Source organism: Euprymna scolopes, chromosome 13 (genome assembly GCF_053919585.1).
Source record: "Euprymna scolopes isolate OS-2025 chromosome 13, ASM5391958v1, whole genome shotgun sequence".
Classification (NCBI taxonomy): Eukaryota; Metazoa; Mollusca; class Cephalopoda; order Sepiida; family Sepiolidae; genus Euprymna; species Euprymna scolopes.
In genome coordinates, this window is record NC_136494.1 from 144,761,905 (window position 1) to 144,783,495 (window position 21,591).

The window sequence follows — 21,591 nt, forward strand, 5'->3', positions numbered from 1 at the left end:
CTGGGTCTGACCTTTACTCCAGACCTGAAATGTAACATGTACATCTAATCCGTTGCCAAGATAGCTGGAAAAATGGTGGGATTGTTCTACCGCTCCAGTCTCACTGCTGATGCAATTCTCTACCTGTATAAGACACTAATACATCCTAGGATGGAGTACTGTTGCCACATCTGAGCAGAGTTCAAAATAGACTTCGTAACCTAGTGGGGAATACTCTTTTCTCTTCCCTGCAACCTCTTTCCCACAGAAGAGATGTTGCGAGCCTGTCTCTGCTTTATCATTATTTTCATGACAAGTGCTTCTGAGCTCCAATCTATGGTTCCTCCCTTGCCAAACTTTCACAAAAAACACTTGTCTAGCTGAAACCACTATCAATAATTTCCCCCACTCTTTATCTGTGCCTTCACCTGAACAGATTCCATGAACAAAGTTTCTTTCTTAGAACTGCACGCGTGTGGAACTCTTCCAATTCTCTGATTTCCAGCTGACTACAATATGGTCGTCTTCAAGTCCAACGTAAACAAATTCTTGATGAACCGTCCCCTTAAGTAATCCAATTTATCAAATTTCCACTACTAACGATAACTTTGATATTGTCCCATTGACTACCGTACACTCATTAGCTCTTATCCTCAAATGGCCTCTGGGTCTTGATAAGTGGTGACTCCTTTAAAAAAAAAAAAAAAAATTCCTTAAAAAGGATACCGATGGATCTGCATAAGCTTGAACCAATTTGATTTTGCCATTTTCTTGACATTCATAAACGGCCACCTACAAGAAGAAAAAAAAAATTGTTTTTTTTTTTTTTTGTTTTTTTTTGCTGGATTTTCACTGCCTCTCAACATTTTTACAGCGATGAAATGCCGAAGCAAAATCACCAATTTAAAAAAAAATTCATAAATAACAAGAATTAATACAACAGATTCCATATATGAGCTCCATAATTTTAGGATTAAAACTGGATTATCTTTACAAAAAGATGTTAAATACCAATCTGCCACATCGAATGATTCTAACCTAACTTTGTATTTTAAAAAAAATAAAATATCTTTTTATTGCATCCTAAAACTATGTCTTTCATTTTGGACTATGGCGAAACCAATGCAGTGCAAAGCTCACCATCTGCTCACAATAATGGCCGAAATACTTATATATAATACACTAATTTTTTCACATACCTTAACTCTGTCACTAGATAAGAGTTTAAAAGTGAAAGGAATGGGAATATGTAAACAGAAGAAAGAAAATGAAATGCATGTCCAAAACATATCAGCATTTTTTAAAAAATTACGTTAAACTGAATTTAGTGATGATGAACCAAAGAATTCATTTAGAAATGAGGAGAGTTGGATGTCAAAATGTGAGCTCTCTTTCTGCCAGAATAATGTACTTAAGATAATAACTAGACAATATATTTGAATAAAAATGTCATAATTATTAATAAATAACAAATCTACAAATGGAGATTCCACTATAAAAACCCAGCATCAATTTGCCAATGATCTGGCCAAAATATTCATCTCTTAATGTGTGACCCATAAGATCACTCCCATCATGTCAACTCCTGAATAATCGAGACAGTATCAAGATTAGTCTAGTTATACAATTTCCTTACGATCAAATAAAGTGCAGGATCAGAGAATTGTATGACTGCCTCTAGTCATAGTGCCAATCAACAAATCTGACGCAATATTTCTGTATTTGAATCTAAAGATCAGTGACGTATGCATGAACTACTCAAGATCAAATTGACAAATTTTGACACATCAGCTTTCAATCAGAGTGCAGTATCAGTTCAGAATTAGAAATGCCTTACAAAGAAATTGTAATAAAATATCGTGTACTTTTTATGGTGTAGCATTATGTCTTTAAAAAAATAAGGAATAATGTACCTTGAATCATAAGTTTGGTGCAAAATTGGTTTTATTTGTAAATTCTGTTAGTGTTGTTGTTATTGTCTAGAGACTTCCATAAAAAAATTAAGCGCAAAACTAAAAAAAGAAAGTAACACAATTATAAAATTATATTTATTTCTTTGATTTTAACTTTCTGACATTTGTGATACAGATTCTTTGTATAGTGAATGTTTGTCCATGAGTTTATATGTGCGCGTGTGTGTATAACTGTGGTTATCATAGGTCATATAAAAGCATGCAAATCTTGACTGCAACAAAACAAAAACTATTTTCTTCCCTTCTTTTATAACCACTTCATATTCACTGTGTTTTTCTTTTCTTAAAAAAATCTGCGTTAAAAATTTTATTTTTGCGTAAAAGTTTGTAATTATCATTTCACTATTGCATTAGAAGTAGTTATCTTCATTTTTATTGTTTGTTCGATTTTACAATGACTTCTTAATAGCTTGAATCTACATTGGTGATGACGTGACAATTATGAAAAATATAGAACATTTTATTAAACTTATTACCTCCACTAGTTGTACTTATCAGGTGTTGCCAGGGATACAGTAAAGTCATTTTAGATTTTAATTTGTATTTGTTCGCACATTTTTTAAACTTATGCAGAAAAAGAAATAAGGAGTAGATAGGCTCTGCCTATCGCCTGGCTTCCATACTCCTTCTTTGCCTATTAGCCAGGAGCAGAGGTGCGATCACAGGAACTCATTAAAGATGCCTAGTGCTGAGCCTTGTATTCTAACGAGGACAATGAATGCAGTGCCCCACATCCGCCTCACTCCCTTCCCTAAACCTGGGCATTTTGGGGGTGTTTGTTTACTGTGCATGCTAACATCATTGGACTGGGCCATGCTTATCTAACAGGTTTGAGGGTACTGGTATGACAGTTTGTCTGGCTGCTGTATTCTGACTGACAGTACAGAAACCCTAACTCTTTGGTAGCGCTTAGAGCGGCTGCTCTATCATCAGTTATATAATATCGGGATGTTTGTAGTGCCATATTGTGCATGGAAAGGAACCCTGCACTCCGGTGGGCACATTCTTGTGGCTGAGGAGTCGGCTGATGGTCTACTTGTGTTGCATGATAGTGGCTATGCACATCCATTTTGTCTAGCACCTTTCACCCTAATAGGAAATTATTCGCCTCTTCCCTTGAGGTTAACATTTACAAATATCCGCGGACTTGGAACTAACTTAGATGATGTAGAATCATTTCTTTTAGTAAACTCTCCGGATATCTTTGTGCTAAGTGAAACTAACTTGCACTCCTCCATCCCCTCTAATATCTTTAACATGTCTGGTTATCTTCCATTTTGTCATAAGGACTGAGACACGTGCACAAACTTGGAGTCTATATTCGTAACACCCTCCCCGTGACTAGGGAATCTAAACTAGAATCAGATGACTTGATGCACTTTAGACTAATTTTAAACATAGTACTAGCTCCTTATATTTTCTTTGGGTGGTCGGATCTGGCCTGCGGACTGTAGTTTGGAGACTCCTGGTCTAGATTGCGTTGATTTTGAGCTGATGCTATATCAAAATTCCCTCATCTCTAAATTTTTGGACCAATCATAGCTTTGTATGTCTTAAAATAAAAGACTCACCCGATTGCTGCCGACAGTAGCAAAAATAATGCTGTCACCCTCTTTGTGATTATGGTTCACTTGAACACCAAATATTGGCTGAACGTGATCTTCCTAGAAAACAAAAAAATTAAAAATTCAATAAAAAAACATTCGCACAATGTCACAAATTCTTGGAAAATTACAAAAACAGTTGTAAAGAAAATGATTCTTTTTATTATTAAAGAAAAATGCATATTTTTTCTCACATGGAAGCAGCCCCATGGTACTGTGTTCCACAGACGGGCAGTTCTAGAAAAGAACCCCCCCTCCTCCCCATTTAGCCTAAAAAGTCCCCAGAGGACGTTAAATCCTGTTGAAAATGAACAAACAATGCAGTTTTAACATATGTAAATTTGAGTTCTGCACAATGCAAAAAAAAGAAATGATTAAGTCCATCATTTACCCCTCCCCATTTAGCCCCATAAGTCCCCAAGGCCTTAACATATTTAAATTTGAGTTAAGCACCATGCAAAACTGCTAAATAGACAAACCCAGAAAATTGTGGACAAATATGGTTAAATAGTCCCAAAAATGGAGTATTTTTATTAGCCCTAAAAGAGCCTCTGGGGCACACCCAAGAGTTATTGTGAAGTATAGACAGACAAAATTACATAGAAATCAGTTAGTTACAACTTTTCAGAAAGTTTTATAAAAATACAAGGCATCAATGTTTTTAATAAGCAAAAAAGTGTCAATTTTAGCCATTTTAACCTGGAAGGTACCCCTAAGGGGGCAACCGGAGTTTTCCCGGAAAATCCATTGTTACTTTTTTACTCATATCATGTTTAATGTTTGTGCAAAATTTTTAAAACTTCCACGGCGTAGTTATTGAGAAAAGTGTAGACAGACGAACGGACAAGGGTAAATGTCCACCCTCCTTTTGTCGGCCAACCAAAAAATAATTATGATGCATGTACCTGCCACAAAATGAAGGTGTCATATTCCAAAAAATAATTACATAAACTGATCAGGTATTTTTTTTTATTTAAGAAAATCAAATTTTATGACAGGCCAAATAAGACAGGCAATAGGCACCATATTTTTTAGACTGCATTATACTTCAAAGGTGGACAACTTAATTCGACTAATGAGATTTACCTATTTCTCCATAAGTAAGAGGTCATCAATAGCTGCCAAAAATACTTAATTGCTAAAAATCGTAAAATTTGATTTTCTAAATTGAAATGTAAAAAAAATACTTGATAAATTCATATGATTTTTGGAATATGACATCTTCGTTATATGAAGAGTATATGCACCATAAATATTTTTCTTTTGTTTTTAAAAAAGTGTAATTCTAAATATGCACCCTATTTTTTTTTAAACAAATTTTATGAGTCAAATTGTTTTCAGCTGTGTCCTCACTTTTCGAACGGGGATCCGAGTCAAATTTTTATAGGTGTTTAAAACTCTCAACATGTTTTTTTTACAGTGATCTAGCGGAAACTGGTGTATTAACGTGATTATGCCATATCTAACTATATATATATATATATATATTAAAACACTAACTATGAAATGAATATTATTTGGTTCTTCTTCATTATAGTAGGAAAATTCGAAAATTGAAATATTGAATTTCAAGTGACACAAATGGTATCTACTGAATTGTGAGCAGTTTTCAAAGACAGCAAAAATTAAGTTTTGCTAAATTGGCAAAAGATTTTTAGTTTTTAGAAAATATTTACCTCCCTTTTATTATGATTTAAACTCTCCAGTTTGTTGGGGTTTTTTTTGAAAAACAAAATTTTTGCTAATTTGTCTTCAAAAACTGTTTTCGCTATTTTCTACCTAATCGTTTTTCATAATTTTTGGATATGTTCATTACTGTGACATGATAATTCAGTAGATATTATTGGTTTCATTTGAAATTCAATATTTCAATGTTCAAATTTCACTAAAATTATTAATAGGTTTTTCTTTAGTACAATTACAGTTTGCAAGTCTACATTCAAACTTTAAATAAATCTATTTTCAAATGAAAGCAAAGAAAAAATACAACAAAAAAAAAAAAATGGCAGGCTACCTTGAGATAGTTGACACACTTGTACTGCAACTTAGATTTTCGAAAACGGTTTTTACCCCGGCCAAATCTCCGGGTGTTATTCTGTGGTGGGGTTTCACTGCGGAGGTTATCTTCAATCGTGGCACTTGTTGTACTTGACATGTCATCCTGATGAAAATGAAAAAAATAAAAAATATTTAAAGAAACAGAAAAGCATCATTTTTTTTTGTTTTCTTGCTAGCTTCCGTTTTTATTATTTACAATTAAACTTGAACAGATTCCAATTTTTGTCCGTGCCAATCTTCAGCTGATGTGTGAACTAATACTAAATGGTGTGCCCACTTATAATCTTGCATTACACGACATAATAATGTACGATAGCAAAACCTGGCTGGTAAGGGTTGAGGACATGTGTTGCATGAAGAATAAATATAAGAATTGATTGGCTGTTTTGTTGTACAGCCTATCAGCCTTTTTTGGAAAACATTTTTATGTTTCAAGTTTGCTATATCTTCATTCATGGTGTTTGGTTCGCACTTTTGTTTTTGTACAGGAAAATTGTTTTTGACTTTGACTTTGCAGAACATGATTGAGTTTTGCAAAGGAAAAGAAAAAAAAAACAATAATGCTTGATGCATTTTAGGTCAAAATGTTACTATCTTCAGACAGCCTGATATGACAATGATATGATGGAAGTGTAATGTGAGTCATAATTCTAAGATTCCGAGAAGAAAATTAAATCTTGACAGTATTGGGAGATGTGTGCACAACGAGAGTTTGACGGTATCGCCATATTGAAAGAATGCATGAGATAGCATATCACAAAAATCATGTAAATAAATCAAGTAGTGTTATTTTTAAATAAGATAAAAATTTATGAGCATCCAAGGAGTGACTGTTTCACCTGCCATTTTGGGAGAACAAACAAGGGAGGTAACTCAACAATGATTTATACAAAAGTTATGTTGTAATGCCTACAATTTACCATTAAGCACTTTAAAAAGATTTTCTTTATAAAAATAAAACTACTTGATCAATTCATGTGACTTTAGGAATATGATATTTTCATTTCATCATGGATATATACATCATACAGATTTTTCGTTATTTGTTTTTTAATATAGCAGGAATTTTAGACAAGAACCCACTTTTTAAAGAAACCCTCTCCCTTAGGAAGCATGAAACCCTCTACTCAGAAATTTACTGACCCTGATTTCAATGTAGCAAAACACCACCGACCATAAAAATGCTTTCAGATTTCAAGGGGGGGGGGGCATTTTTTTTACTAAAATAGTCATATTTTATAAACCAAGGAATTTAAGTTATCAAAATACTAGCATTTTGTTCAAAATTCATATACTTTAATAAATAATAATCAATATATTAGATTTTAAGAGTTTAAGGCAAGTAAAATGATAAAACTTAACACTACTAATGGGTCATTTTCATTTATGTGACCAACCAGGGTGCTTTTTAAAGGTTTGCTACCGTTTCTCTTGAAGGAATTTCATCATGAAATTTAGAAACCAATTAATAGAGACAAAGATCTTAATTATGGTGGAGAGTACAAAAAATAACTTTTTTTATCATGTTTGAGATAACACTTTGATGCGTATCAAACATTGAATATATTTTGTACTTGAGCTGACAAATCAATTTTTTACCATTTTTATTCATTAAAATTATAATTGTATGTTGTTTTATCTTTTTATACTAGCAGTTTTTAATTACCTTATGTATAAAATTCTTGAGATTCTAATATTGTTTCCATTTCAGTTAATTTGTTTTGTTCAGTATCAGTAGTAATAGTTGTTCAGTATCAGTAGTAATAGTTATAGTAGCAGCAGCATTACTGTAAACAAGATTGACGATTTGTATTCCAGAAAAATTTTGGAGAATTGAGAATATGAAGATCAATAATGTCCGTAGATGTTGAATTAAAGCTATTCTATGACCAGAAAATATTTTACTTTTGAAAAAAAATTCTTTAAACTGTTAAAAAATTGACGCGTTCGTGGTACTTTTAGAAAATAGTGGCTTTCTCAAAATGTACAAATTTTCTTAGGTTTACTCAACCTTTTAAACTTTAACCACAAAAACAATTTCCCCCACTCTCTATCTGTGCCTAAATCTAAATGCAGATTCCATGAACAAAGTTTCTTTCCCAGAACTGCCCGCATGTGGAACACTGTTCCACTGTCCTGATTCCCGGTTGAATACAACATGGTAACCTTCAAATCCAATGTAAACAAGTTCTTGTTGAGCCGTCCTCATAAATAATTAAAATTCTACCCAATTTACATCATTAACAATTATTACACTATCACCTTATATTCATTAACCCTTATCCTCGAGTGGCCTTTGGTCTTTGATAAGTAGTGACTTCCAAGAAAAAAAACTGTACTTTAAAATTAATTTCTAACCACTAATTAAAAAGATTCTTTTTTTATGCGATTAACTGTTAACACCGTAAAAATCTTGATACAACCAATTTTTTTTTTTTTAATTTAAGTGTGTTTGAGAGGAGGTGGGGGTTCAGTTTCGCATATAAATGTCATGGGATATGATCCCCTATTTTCAGGTCATTCTAATTTTTTAGGGCAATTGTTTTTTTACATGCTGAAAAATTAGTACAATAAAAATTATACTCACCATCACTAACCTCGCATCTGAGTGATAAGATCCCTTCCCCACCAAAAAAAATCCCATAACCTTAAGTCCAAGTGGTAATCCTCAACATAACCAATCACAAAATCGTTTTAAAAAAGCAGACCCCCCCACCCTCAAACAAACCAAATACTAACAAAAAATAAAAAAATAAAAAACAGGACTTACCTCAGAGAAAAAAATGGCTTAACTGCCCTGAAATGCTAGCATGGATATACAGGGTTATTTTATGTTAAACTTGAATGCAAAACTGATCTCTTAATCTAAATCCTAAAATAGTTAATTTTTTTTTTTCTTTTTGCAGCCGAGTTTTTTTTAGGTTATTTACACATACTCATCTAAAAAAAAGTAGAATCTCATATCGGGGGCAGAGGAAAAGGTTAATGCGAAACGTGTTTTTAGTTGTAAATAAGATAGAGTAACATTATTTCTCCAGATCCAAGATCACAGTGTAGTATCTGTTCTGATGCTACACTTCACCTTTTCTTTCCTCAGTCAGTGGAGGAGAAATCCTTCATGACTGAGACAATTTACATTTTTTACTATCCGGCGTGCTCCTTTTTTGAGGAGCTGGATTTGCCCCACATGAAAACTGACCTTGTGTCTAACTCTGCCCTCGTGGGCAGGCAAGTAAATAGGAACAGTATTTCTTTAGGATGATTTCCTTTTTTTTTTTTTTTTGTAAAAGTTGAACTTTAAATTGACAATTCTATTTTCCATAATTGTAGATTTGGCAACTATCAGTTATTCTGAATTCAGCTTGGTTTGGCAATTCATGATGAAGAGACTGACATGCGAGCAACACTTGAAAATTGTGCAAATTTATTTTGTTAACATTTGATGAACGAATAATGTCAAGAAATGGGCCTATCGACTGACAATCTTGTTCATGCAATTTAACTTCATTAGATTATTTTCTTTGGAGATATGTAAAGTCCCATGTCTATGCTGATAAATCAGATACAATAGACCACTTGGAAGACAATATTCAGTGCGTTATTGCTAAAACACCATCTAATTTAATGCGTACAGTTGTGAAAATCTAGATTACACCATATACATGTAGGCCATATATCTAAAATTGCATTTAAATTACAAATGCCAAAACTTTATAGAATAAACCATATATTTGTATAATAAAAATAGTTTTCTACGATTTATTATAATTTAAGGTTTGCTGCCTCTATTAAACACTCTTTATATTTTACTGGATAAATTTATTGAATTAAGAAATTAGAAACATGAAAATGCAAAAGTCAATCTTCTGAAAGAACGAACAATTATGTTTGCAAATGTAAAGTAATTTAATATTCAAAATCTAAGCCTTAACATTCAAGATTATGAAATTTAAGTCTTTTCTTTTTTTGGATCACTTAATCTTGTGTTTTAACGAAGATAGAACATTTTTAACTGTAAAAATAGTGCCAAAAACATAAAATGCATATGGTCTTTAAGAGAAAAATATCCAAACATGCCACGCACAAAAATAAGTCATAACTTATTTTTAGTCAGATTTTTTTATTAATGTAAAAATTTTTTTTTAGCTCATCAAACTCTTTCTATTTATGCTATTATTGAGATATTTTAAGCCATTTCATTTTTCATGCGTATTGCTAATTAAATGAGATTTTCATGCGTATTGTTAATTAAATGAGATTAAAACTGTGACAGGAAATTAAACATGGTTTGTACAGATTTTCAATGTCTATTTTTAAAGCTTTTTAAAGTTTTTCAAGGCCTTCTCCAGACAAAATACAAGTTTTCAAAGGAACTTTGGTATTTCTTTATTATTTTTAAATTCCATTTTCACCCCAAACAAGGTACAGTGCTATTTTAATGCAGTGGGCTACTATCGGGGACATAAGTTGCAGGAATACTATACAGCAGCAAGATGTCTGTTAATATTACACTTGAACTTCTGCATGTCAGTACAGTAGGGAAAGCAGGAACCCAGAAGGGAGTTCCAAAATCCAGCAGTTTTGGGGAAGAAACTATTAGAGTAGAAAGCTTTCTTACATCTAGGGATCTCTATTGTGTAGAGGTGGGATTTTGCTGCTTGTAGGGTTTGTTGAGGGTATTTACATCGTGGGGGTACAAGGGCTTGTAGTTCGTCAGAGCATTCACCATTAAAATACTTGTAGAACAGGCAGAGAGAAGCAACATTTTATCAATGGCGCAGAGTCTGAAACTTAGATGACAGTTCAGGACCTATCAGGCTGGCGACTTTTTTGAACCTTGTCCAGGAGTGAGAGACTAGTAGCAGATGCACCAGCCCAAATATGAAAACAATACTCCACACATGGACGAATGGTGGCCTTGTAGAGGTACAGGATACTTTCAAGCATAAGGCATGGTAGAGAAAGTCTGCCTTCTTCGCAGCGGTCCTGGCAATGCTCTCAATGTATCTGTCCTAACTCATGTTCCCTGTAAACGTTAAGCCGAGAAGTTTAAAAGAAGTACTTTCAGGTAATGTATTGGTGGTAGAAAAGGTTTCTTGTAATTATTAAAGGAAACAAGCTTAGTCTTAGCAACATTGAATGTGACTATCCATTTTTGTCCCCATTCCACTACAGATTGGAGGTCTTCCTCCAGTGTTTCTGCCATTTCCTTTCCCCTCGTGCTTGTTATAGAGCATGGTGTCATCAGCAAATATACCCATTCCAGAAACAATTTTATCAGAGGTCATTTATGAATATCAAGAATAATAAAGGTCCAAGGATAGACCCCCCCCCCCCCGAGGTACACCCACATTTATATTTATTATATTATATTTATTGTTTAGATGTACGACCCTCGAGGACAACCTGGATTTTTCTCTTATTTAAGAAGGATTTAATTATGTTAAGTATTTGTCCAATGTTACCGTATGATCTGATTTTCCTGAGAAGACCATCGTGTCATACCCTGTCAAAAGCCTTAGATATATCAAGGGCTACCGCTCCACTCTCCTATGCTTTGTCCAGTATATGGTATATATGTTCGGAGATTAGTTAGGATATCTGCTGTAGAACGGGTTTGCCTAAATCCATATTATTGATGGGTCAGAAGTTTAGCAGCTGTAAGGTGATGGACTAGAACTTGGTTAATTATGGACTGAAATATTTTGGAGAAGAGCAGAAGGAGGCTAATGGAGTGATAATTTAATGGGTCAGTTCTTTCGCCAAAATCCTTGTAAACTGGTACCACAGAAGCAGTCTTCCAGCAGTCAGGAAAGCAAGACTTGTTTAGGCATTTGTTGTACAATTAGGAGAGAACTGGAGCAACCTCACAAAGCATTTTTTTCAATAGCACAGCCAAAATGAGATCAGGTCCATCTGCTTTTGAGGTATCTAGGTTTTTATGATATCATGCACCTGAGAAGGGGTGATTTTCAAATCATCTAGTGTGGTGTTTGTTTGTAAAGGAAAGTCAGGGATGGAGAGGTTTGCTGGGACCGATGTGGAGTTTGAGGCAAACCGACTGGCAAGCATGTTAGCCTTCTCGGTTGCTGAGCAAACAACCTCTGGATTGTTGGATAGTAGAGGAATTGTTGATTGCCCATTATTTACTACATTGTTGTAGATTTTCCAGAAATCAAGGGTTCCTAATTTCTGTGCTTCGATGCATTTCTAGTGATTTCAGTAAATTCTCTCTTAGCTGTTGCTATTTCTTTCTTACAATTACTTCTAGCTTCTATAAACTTTTATGTGTTTATACTAGACTTATGTTGGTTAAATCTGCGGTATGCATACTGCCTTTGAGCAATGGCAGCTGCACAAGTAGAAGTAAATCATTGGGGAGAGTGAGGTTTGCTGTAGAATTTCAATGTGGGAACGTGTGCTTCAATTGCCGTTTTGAACCATTCAGTGGTCTGATTTGCGCACTGTTCAGCGAGAAGAGAAAAGATATTTCCCCATGGGCTATCTCTGATGAGATCTCTGATGAAATCTCTCAGTCAGCCTTCTTATAATACCTTGTCGTTTTGAGTAATAGCTTTTTAGTTTTGGGTCGAGAATTAAGGGCGATTTCTACCATTATAACAGCGTGATCAGCATTTCTGAGTGGGCATGGGCATTCATTACACGATCATTAGGAACTGTGGTCAGAAATCTAGAAGTGAGGCATGTTGATCTTACTGATCTGGAATACGTGTCGGAAACGTAACCGTCTGTGATAGGGAATGAGATATAGAGAAGCTATGTGTTATGCTACCAGCTGCATCAGTGTAAGTAGAGAATCCAAGCCAATTACTGTGTTGTGGACATTGAAGTCACCAAATGCATGTACTTGTGCACTAGTATCGAGAGAGAGAGTGCTGTATCTATGCTGTCAGACGTGGTTAATTGGGGTATAATTAAAAAGTTAATAATTGAAAACAGGAAAATTCATTTTCATACAAAACAATATGTTTGTCGACAATCATATTTACATTCGTGACCCATTTATATTTGGCCAAGCCTAATATTTTCCCATTGTACTTTTAAATTTTGAATTTTCAGTATTGTAGATACAAGAATTACGTTTCTTTATTGCGAAACTACCCGATGTTATATGGAAAACATCGGATAGTTTTCTGATAAAGTGATGTAATTCTTGTAGCCACAATAATGTGATTTCAGAAAAATGTATTTAGATTTTATTTACAATATTAAAAAAATATATTTTAATGGTATTTTTATTAAATATTTTAATGGTATTTTTATTAAATACTTGAAAAATAATTGATTAGTATTTATTTCGATTTTATTTTTAATTTTGCAACAAATTTTTACTGGATACGAATACGATTTTCAAGAACATGTTCCATATTTTCAAGGTAATAATAGAAAGAAGAGTTTTTCAAGGCAAAAGTCAAAATTTAAGGACTTTTCAAGCTTGTGTAAACTCAAGTTGATTCCAAAAATTCGACATTACAATAAATTTAAGAGTTTCTATAAGTAGGATTTTTTATTTTTTTAACAAGTGGATTTTCAGCATGAACTACATTTTTAGAGTAAGAATAAAAATTTATCAATTCTTAATTCGCTAAATAACAAATAGCAGATGTGAGATCGTACAGTTGTGCTCTAAATGTCTTTTACAATAAAGCAACTGTAAGCGACTTACTAAAATATAAAAAAAAGCAGTTGACAAATTCTAGTTGAAAAATAAAGCACAAATGCTGATGGACAGAGAGTGTAAGTGTTCAGAAAAATATTTTAATTTTTTTGATTGATCATCTGTATTGTTTGAATTATTCGGACTACTGTTCTCATGTTCAGTATTTTTTTACCAACGTTTCGGCCGATTAATTATGACTAAGAACTGCATGTACGCGATTCTATGTAAGTGTAGAAAAAATATACAAAGGCGAACATGAGACAAAGTAAAAATTATAGACAAAGTACGGTGGCAAGATGACTCAAAGGAGAAACACATATGCTGAAAGACGATCACCGCGCAAACCTAGTACAGGGAACCATTAATTATAAATAATAAAGTCAATATTAAATATGACACATTTGGTGGAAGAATGACGCGAGCACCAAAAGTTGAAATTTTGAGATTTTTTACGTAAAATGTGTAAAATATCAAGGAGAACCTAATCACAAAAAAATCATTGCGGAATTCAAAATATTTACATGAAAAGAAGTGTTTGAATATCTGATGTCTGTTGAAATGTGGATACTTCAGACAATAGATTTTCTTTAAATTCTCTAATTATGTTCGATTTGTTTGGATTTTTCCAGACTTGCAAATCAAGAAGCACTAACATCATTTGTTGTTCAAAGTCGGACATCTAAAAAATTTAATTTTGTATATTTATGTTAATTTTATTTAGCATGGATGCATCAATATCTCCAATATAAAGTGTTTTTTCTGTTCTATGTTATTCACTGTACTGACCTCTACATGATTTATAACTATATCTGGTTAAGTTTGTACTTTGTTAGAATCATATTTTAAGATTGTATTTAAATAGGTAATAAATTTCGTCCATTAGACGATTATTTAACTCCATTTAAACGCTCAAAAAATGTATCATTATGCTCCAAACATTTAACCTCTTTTTTGTGAAAAGTATCAAATGACGCGTCATATATATATATATATATATATATATATATATATATATATATATATAAAATGAGAATGTGTGAGGACATTTCTCAACCTATATACTCAACGAATGTTTGATCTACAGATTTGAAATTTGGTATATAGGATATTCAGATATGTGGAAAACATTTTAATTGGTTTTCATTTGGAAAAAAGGGGCTGCTAAGGGGGTCAAAATTGAAAATTTGGTACGCTGGGGTCATCGGATTTTGATGTGTTTATCAACTGTTTCACGAATGTGCATGTGTTAATGACAGATTCCTTACATTAATGAATAAGTAGGTTTGAAAAGACTTTTTAAAAACGTGTCAAGCTGGCCTAATGGTTATTGGACTTGACTCAACGTCTATAGTCTTTGGTGGATCTTAGCTCTAGTATATTTTATTTTTGCTTACAAGAATTGAACTGTTTAGAAAAAACAGCAGACTCGCATGCATGTCTTAGTTTCTGCATGAATTAAAATATAATATTTATGCATATTATACGATTGGGCAACACCGGGCGGCCTGCTAGTATATATTTCTCCAAAACCTCTAGGTTGGGAATGGGGTACGATTATGAATATCTCCACTATCAAATAATCCTTATACATTGGGAAATTTACTTTATATATGAAAACCAAAGAGGAGAGATATAACATATGAGAAATATTTAGAATCTAGTCTCCCCTTGCTGTTATTTCGGATTATTTGAAACTATTAGTCTCCCATCCATCAAGGCCAGAGGTTTGGGGGAAATATCAGATATTTTGTAATTAATATGCAAAACTAGAAAAACAAATGACTATGATTGAAACATTTTATGGCTGTAAAAAAGTGCCAAAAATAGACTCTGGATGATGGATGATCCCCTTAATGTGCAATGTTAAATGCAAATGTCACATAGCCCACTACACAATTCAGGTCATTACCTTTCCAACGAACCTTCATTTGTAAATTCTGATCAATAATCGCTGAGATTTAGAACTTACAAATTTTTCAAAAAAGGTGGTATATCTCTCCCTCTCCCTCTATATATATATGGATATATCTATACTGGTAGCCAAATTGAATATTGAAATGCGCATCTCTTTAATTATATGGGACGAAACTACATGAAAATTTGCAGGATTTTTAAAGATTTTACTTTTCTATGGTTAAAATTTTATGACAATTGGTAAAAAAAACAAAACTATATTTTAAAACCAATAAAATATGCTCAAATTTGCTTACATTTGTATATATAGTGTCCTGCAAGCTAACTTCAGATTTGCTGCTTCAGTTGTCTCCCCTGTGTCCTTGCCAGGTCACTAATAGTAATAAATAGTAATATATAGCGATAAGTCGTAAGATTGTACATCTAAAAACAAGAATTAGTTTAAGATTCCTAAAACTCATACTAGATTGGTTCAAAAGTAGCTGTGGTGCAAATACAAGGTAAAATTCAGTTGTGACATTCTTCTGGGGATTGAAGGTTCAATCATCAGTGCTATACTCAGAAGACAATTATGATGGTCGTAGGTATAACTTTAAAAGAGGTGCAGTGATGACGGAGGGCTGTGGAGAATGTGGAATTGCTCCTTAGTTACCATTGCTGCCAAGTCCACTTTGGCCCAGAGTGGTAATACCCGATACTTGTTAGGACATCTGGTGCTACCAGATCAGGTTGTCTGAAGATCAAAAATGCACCAAACATTACATGCGACCAGGGAACCGCCTATGAATTTATATTCCCTCCTTTGGAGAGAGCATGTTCAACCTGCCTAGATGCATGCAATACAACAATATAATTACAGAGTACTTAATTATGGTCATGGCTGGTGGGATGAAAGCTGACCGTGTGGATTAAATAGAAAGGTATGAAATTCTTTGCAAATTCACAAGTTTGACGTTACAAGATACCTTCAAGAAGTTTCCGGAATTTTTTGTATGGGCATTTAAAATTGTTGTAGACTCTTGAAAATTCAGAATCTTATTACTATACATCGTATGAGATGACTGACCGATTTTTTTTATTACAGGTTCAATGAACAACTACAGCAGGAATTGGAATACACTCTACTAAAGCCTCATTGTCACAGACGGTGAATTTCAGAAATGCAATCTGGACGTGAGGACACTTTAGAAAAACAATATGCAATAAAATTGTTTTGAATTTGGAAAAAATGACAGAAACATATGGAATGCTTCAGACGTCTTTTGGACCATCTTGCATGAATTGGGCATCAGTTTTTGAGTGGCATAAGAGATTCAAAGAAGACAGGGAATCTGTGGGATGATGAGAGGTGTTGGAGGAGTAATGAAGTCGGAACACTAAAGTTGATTGGCTAAATAAAAAATTTCATAGATAAGGATCGTTGTGTGTTTATCGAGACAGTAGATGCACAGTTTGATGTCAGTGTGGGAACTGTACATGAAGAACTGAAGATGCGAAAGATCTGTGCAAAGTTTGTCCAAAGAGTTCAGTCCACAACTCCATCCTTACCAAGGACTATTTGACTAAGATGAACATCAAGACAATTTCTCATCCTCCCTCTAGTTCTGGTCTTGCTTCCTGTGACTTTTGGTTATTCCCTAAGCTCAAGGAAAACTTTAGAGGCTGTCGTTATGAGACAATTGAGAAGATGAAAGAGGCTGTGATGAGCGTCAATGACAGGCTCACACAAGAGGATTTCCATGAGACCTTCAGAAGTTGTTGGATCAGTACAACAAGTGCATTGTAACCAGAGGAGATTACTTCAAAAGGGACAACAGTTTCATATGTGTACTATCAATAAAAGTGTTCATACGAAAAAAGTCTGGAAACTTATTGAAGGCACGTCGTACATCGGCTGAAATGTTGTGAAAATAACATTATAAATAAGAACAGTCCGAATAAAAATATGTATTAAAAAAATATTGTTTGAATAATACATTATTATTTGACCGGAACACAAAAAAGATCAAGTGTAAAAACAATGAAACAAAGCTATTCACTCTTTTTCAAGTATTTATTTTTACAAATATATTTTTTAAAATAAATATTTATTCAAAGCATAAAAAAAAAACAATAGCATAAAATATATCTTGCTTACACTTTATTTTATTAAACTATGTTAGTTAAGCAGAAGAGAAAAAAATAGTTTTGAGATGACAATAATTTGGATTATTTCGACTACTGTTCTCAGTATCTCGTAGATTTCTGGAATCTTTCTGTCAAAATTGCGCACAATGACCCATAACGCAATGGATAAAGTAGTGGGTAAATTCAGTTGTGACACTCTTTTGGGGGTTGAAGATTAAATCATCAGTGGGGGCGATATAAAGAATACAATTTGGACTTAAAATGGAGTACTGTTGCCATATCTGGACAGGAGCTGATCAGTGCATCCTATCCTACCTTGAAAGAGTTCAAAACCAGTTTCAAAACATAGTAGGTGATGCTCTTTTCTCTTCCATGCAACCTTTTTCCTGATGTTCTGAGCCTGTCTCTACTCTATTGTTATTTTCATGGCAAATGCTTCGATTCCAATCTATAGCCTCCCCCTTGCCAAACTTTCACAAAAAATCACTCGACTAGCTACAACCAATATACACCAATTCCGTCCATTCTCTATCTGTGCCTAAATCTAAATGCAGATTCCATGAACAAAAGGTTCTTTCTTAAAACTGCCCGCCTGTAGAACACTTCCGCTGGTCTGCGTCTTTTCCGACTACAATATCGTAGCCTTCAAGTTCAATGTAAACAAGTTCTTGTTAGACCGTCCCCTTAAATGATAACATTCTACCCAACTTACACCTATTATTATTACACTACCACCTCACATTCATAAACCCTTATCCTCTAGTGGCTTTCAGGCCTTGATAAGTCGTGACTTCCTTGTAAAAAGAAATTTAAGACTTCTACCTGGTCATGGCTGATGGAGCTAGAGTATGCTACCCTCATCAATTAAATACAACTTCCATAGATACCCCAAGTTCGACAAGATACAGCTAAAGAAGGTCAGCCGTTACATCGGTTGAAACATCGGTTGAAATAACTCAAAGTGAGAACTGTAGTCCAATTAATCCAAATTAGAAATCTTGTTTTATGAAATAAAAAATATGAAGCAGAAATACAGTTTGCCTTATAAAAATAAAAAATATGAAGCAAAAAACAGTTTGCCTTATAAAAATAAGGGAAGAAACCTAATAATGCTTTCGATAAGCTTGCCTCAAATGCAATCAAATAATTACTGCCATTAATAGACAGAATTTGGTGTGAATTTCTTGATATTTTTCCCCAAATTTTTTTTTACTCACATTACTGCTTGTATGCTCCCTGCTCTGCTCCCCACTAGCTTCTGATCCTACCTAGAGCAATGTAGAAGAGGGGCCAAATATAAATAAAAAGAGCTTTTTCAAAAGATTTTTTGGAAAAATGTTTATTTATACAGAAAGAAAAAAAAAATGCAAAGGTTTTATCCACACAGCCAACAAACGAAAAAGTTTTTTAGCCTTCTTAAACAGTAACACAATAATACACAATTTAAAAATCGAGGTTTCCTTTCGACATTGATTAAAAACTGTTTGACTAAAATAAATAAACACAAAAACAAATTCTTATTAAAGTAAAAATATATATTAGTGAACATTTATCTTTCTTTTTTTTTTTTTCAATTTTAATAAAAAAAAAAAAAAAACTGCTTTTTCTGCAAAATAAAGAATATCTAAAATACGTACAAAGATTTGATGCTTTTATGCATGTTTGGTTGACTAATAAGAGAAAATATAAAACTGGAAAGTGAATATTAAAAATGGTGAAACATTTGTTTCAAATATTATTTTTAATGGCATTTAATTTTGAATAACAAGTTTTAAAAAAGGTTCAAGAATTTCTGACATCGATAAGCACACCGGATCAAAAGTAATAATTCTCAATCCGTTTAATTGTGATGCAGCTTTTTACGTTGCCTTCTATCTTCTATTATATAAACGGCAAATGTCTGTGGGTTTGTCTTAAAAACTTTTGTCATCCACATCGTGCAGGCACAAACACAGCATTATTAGAAAGAGTGATCTCTGACAAAAAATATTGAAAAATTGGAAAAAAGCGTTAATTATTTTGTGTAAAAATGTTGTTTGAAGGGGAGGGGGAGATAAAAACCTTGCTTTTGACACGGTTTGCAAACCACACATGCGCTAACCGTTGTTATGTTCTGTTTTAAAAAGCTAAATCTGCAACGTTATATATAACATTTGTCCTTGTGGGCCCATCAATAATGTGTTCGCTTATTAACTTGAGTTATGCAAGTTTGCGCCTGGTACATGTCAATATTTTTTTTTTTTTACTTACAAAATTTTGCTTTCGGTTTTGCTTCTGGCTGATTCCACCCTTTTCTTTTTGTTTTTTTGACGGCAATACTTGCCCCACCCCCAACTAGTCTATTCTATAAAGGGCAGTTGCCTGTATATATGTCCAGTTAATACTACAAAACAAACATCCACACAATTGGTATTTTTTTAATCAGCATTGCCCTGGATGAATAATATCTGTTTTAGATATTATTCATCCAGGGCAACACTGATTAAGAAAATACCAATTGTGTGACTAACAGTACTTGTGTAGAATTTGGACCTGATGTAACTAACCGTCCGCTTGGCTTTGCCTGAGACATGATGTCATGCACTCGGGTTTGACTGTAATCTGATGTAAGACGCTAATCAATGTGGGGCAAAGGAACAAACAATCTTTGGGGAAATTATTGGAATAAAAAAAAAACAAAAAAACAACACAACCAATCAGTAGCTTTTCAACAGTTATCTTTTCAAGTTTATGTGGAGACAGAAATTTGGTAATGATCATTTTGTCTCCATCTTAAACCATATATCCGAAAGCTATCTGATTGAGTTGGCAAAGTTTCTTCCACATCTTTTGTCTCTTCTCACTCCACTTTAACATCGTCTGATGCGACCGGAGAAAAGTGTACCAAATCCCAAGGGAATAATATCCCAGCTTTCTTAGTTGAATTTTTTAAGAATCGGTTGCCCAGCCCCACCCCACAGGAAAGAAAATATTCATGAAAAGAAAGAAAAAAGTTTACTTCATATTTGTTACAAAAATAAAGAAAAAAATGAAAAAAAAAAAAAACAATACATGAAAAACACAAAATGACTTTTTTTTTTAAACCTTTGTTAAAAAAATATCAAAACACAAAAAAAAAAAACGGTTGTATTAGTGACTTTTTTTTTTTTAAACCTTTGTTAAAAAAATATCAAAACACAAAAAACGGTTGTATTAGTTTTTGTCAATTTTGTTTACAGAAAAAATTGTTGCAAGAATAAAACAGAAATTGTTACGTTCGTTGTTTCTTTTTATTAATGTTGTATATTTTTTTTTTTTTCTGGTGATTTTATTTAAATGTTTTCTTCAGTATTTTCCTTGCGTAGCGTTTTTACGCTTTCATAATCATCGAAAGTTGGCATGTTTCAAGCAAAGTCAAGTGGCCAGTTATTTACATCTCATTCAAATTCTGCCCACAAAAAAAAAAAAAAAACATTTTTTCTTCGACCCTAAAATGGCGCAGATTTTGTCAGAGGGATCAGTTTACTAATCACTAACGGAAAGTTTGTTGGGTTTTTTTTAATTGTCATTTCACCCCAAACAAAACACAGGGTTACGTAGTCGTATGGGCTACTATTTGAGACCAGATTTGCAGGAATACTATTTAGGAAGTTAGGTAGTGATATATCTGTTGACATTACACTTGAATTTTTGCATGTCAGTACACTCAAGGAAGCAGAGGCCTGAGAGGGAATTCCAAAGTTCAGTAGCCCAAGGGAAAAAGCTATTCAAGTAGAAAGATTTACAGCATCTCGGGATCTTTGCAGTGAAGGGTTGGGATTTTGCTGCTTGTTGAGGGGATTGTCGCCGACGGGGGTTCTAGTGCTTAGAGTCTGAGTTTGTCAGAGCACTTGTCATTGAAATACTTGTAAAAGTCACATTTCAGAGATTGGACAGTGGTTGGAGTTTAGTCGATAGTTCAGGACCTATTAGGTTGGCGACTCTTTCTTAAGCCCTGTCTAAGAGAGAGACTGGTGGCAGATTCACCAGTTCAGATGTGGCAACAATATTCCATGCATGGGCGAACCGTGATACTCTCAAGTGCAAGCAACTGATATTTTTAATTGTTGAGCTTGTGTGACGAGGCTTCTTATGTCCATATCTGTCTTGGAACAAACAAGCCGAGAATGCTGGGTCCCCCTCCATGATTGAACAATTCGAGAGTAATTTTACCTCTTATAATGTCCCCTAAGGGGGACAACTAGAGTTATCTTGGAAAATCCGTTCTGGCAAAATT

At 33.6% G+C, this 21,591-nt stretch overlaps 1 protein-coding gene across 7 annotated transcripts in view; it reads right to left on the reverse strand.

The window, feature by feature from the left end:
- The window catches only part of LOC145292215 (polycomb protein EED-like), a 103,697-nt gene that overhangs the window by 40,250 nt on the left and 41,856 nt on the right, over nt 1-21,591 (reverse strand). For 3 of the 7 annotated variants that reach the window (XM_080138535.1, XM_080138530.1, XM_080138532.1), the window contains exons 2-4: nt 5,571-5,717; nt 3,524-3,616; nt 706-771 (exon numbers count right to left, since the gene is read on the reverse strand). In XM_080138535.1, the coding sequence (XP_079994661.1) occupies nt 706-771; nt 3,524-3,616; nt 5,571-5,717 (306 nt within the window). Of the gene's footprint in view, nt 1-705; nt 772-3,523; nt 3,617-5,570; nt 5,718-15,505; nt 15,583-18,553; nt 18,605-21,591 lie in introns of all 7 variants that reach the window. The other 4 variants (XM_080138529.1, XM_080138531.1, XM_080138534.1 and 1 more) reach the window with 3 other exon arrangements.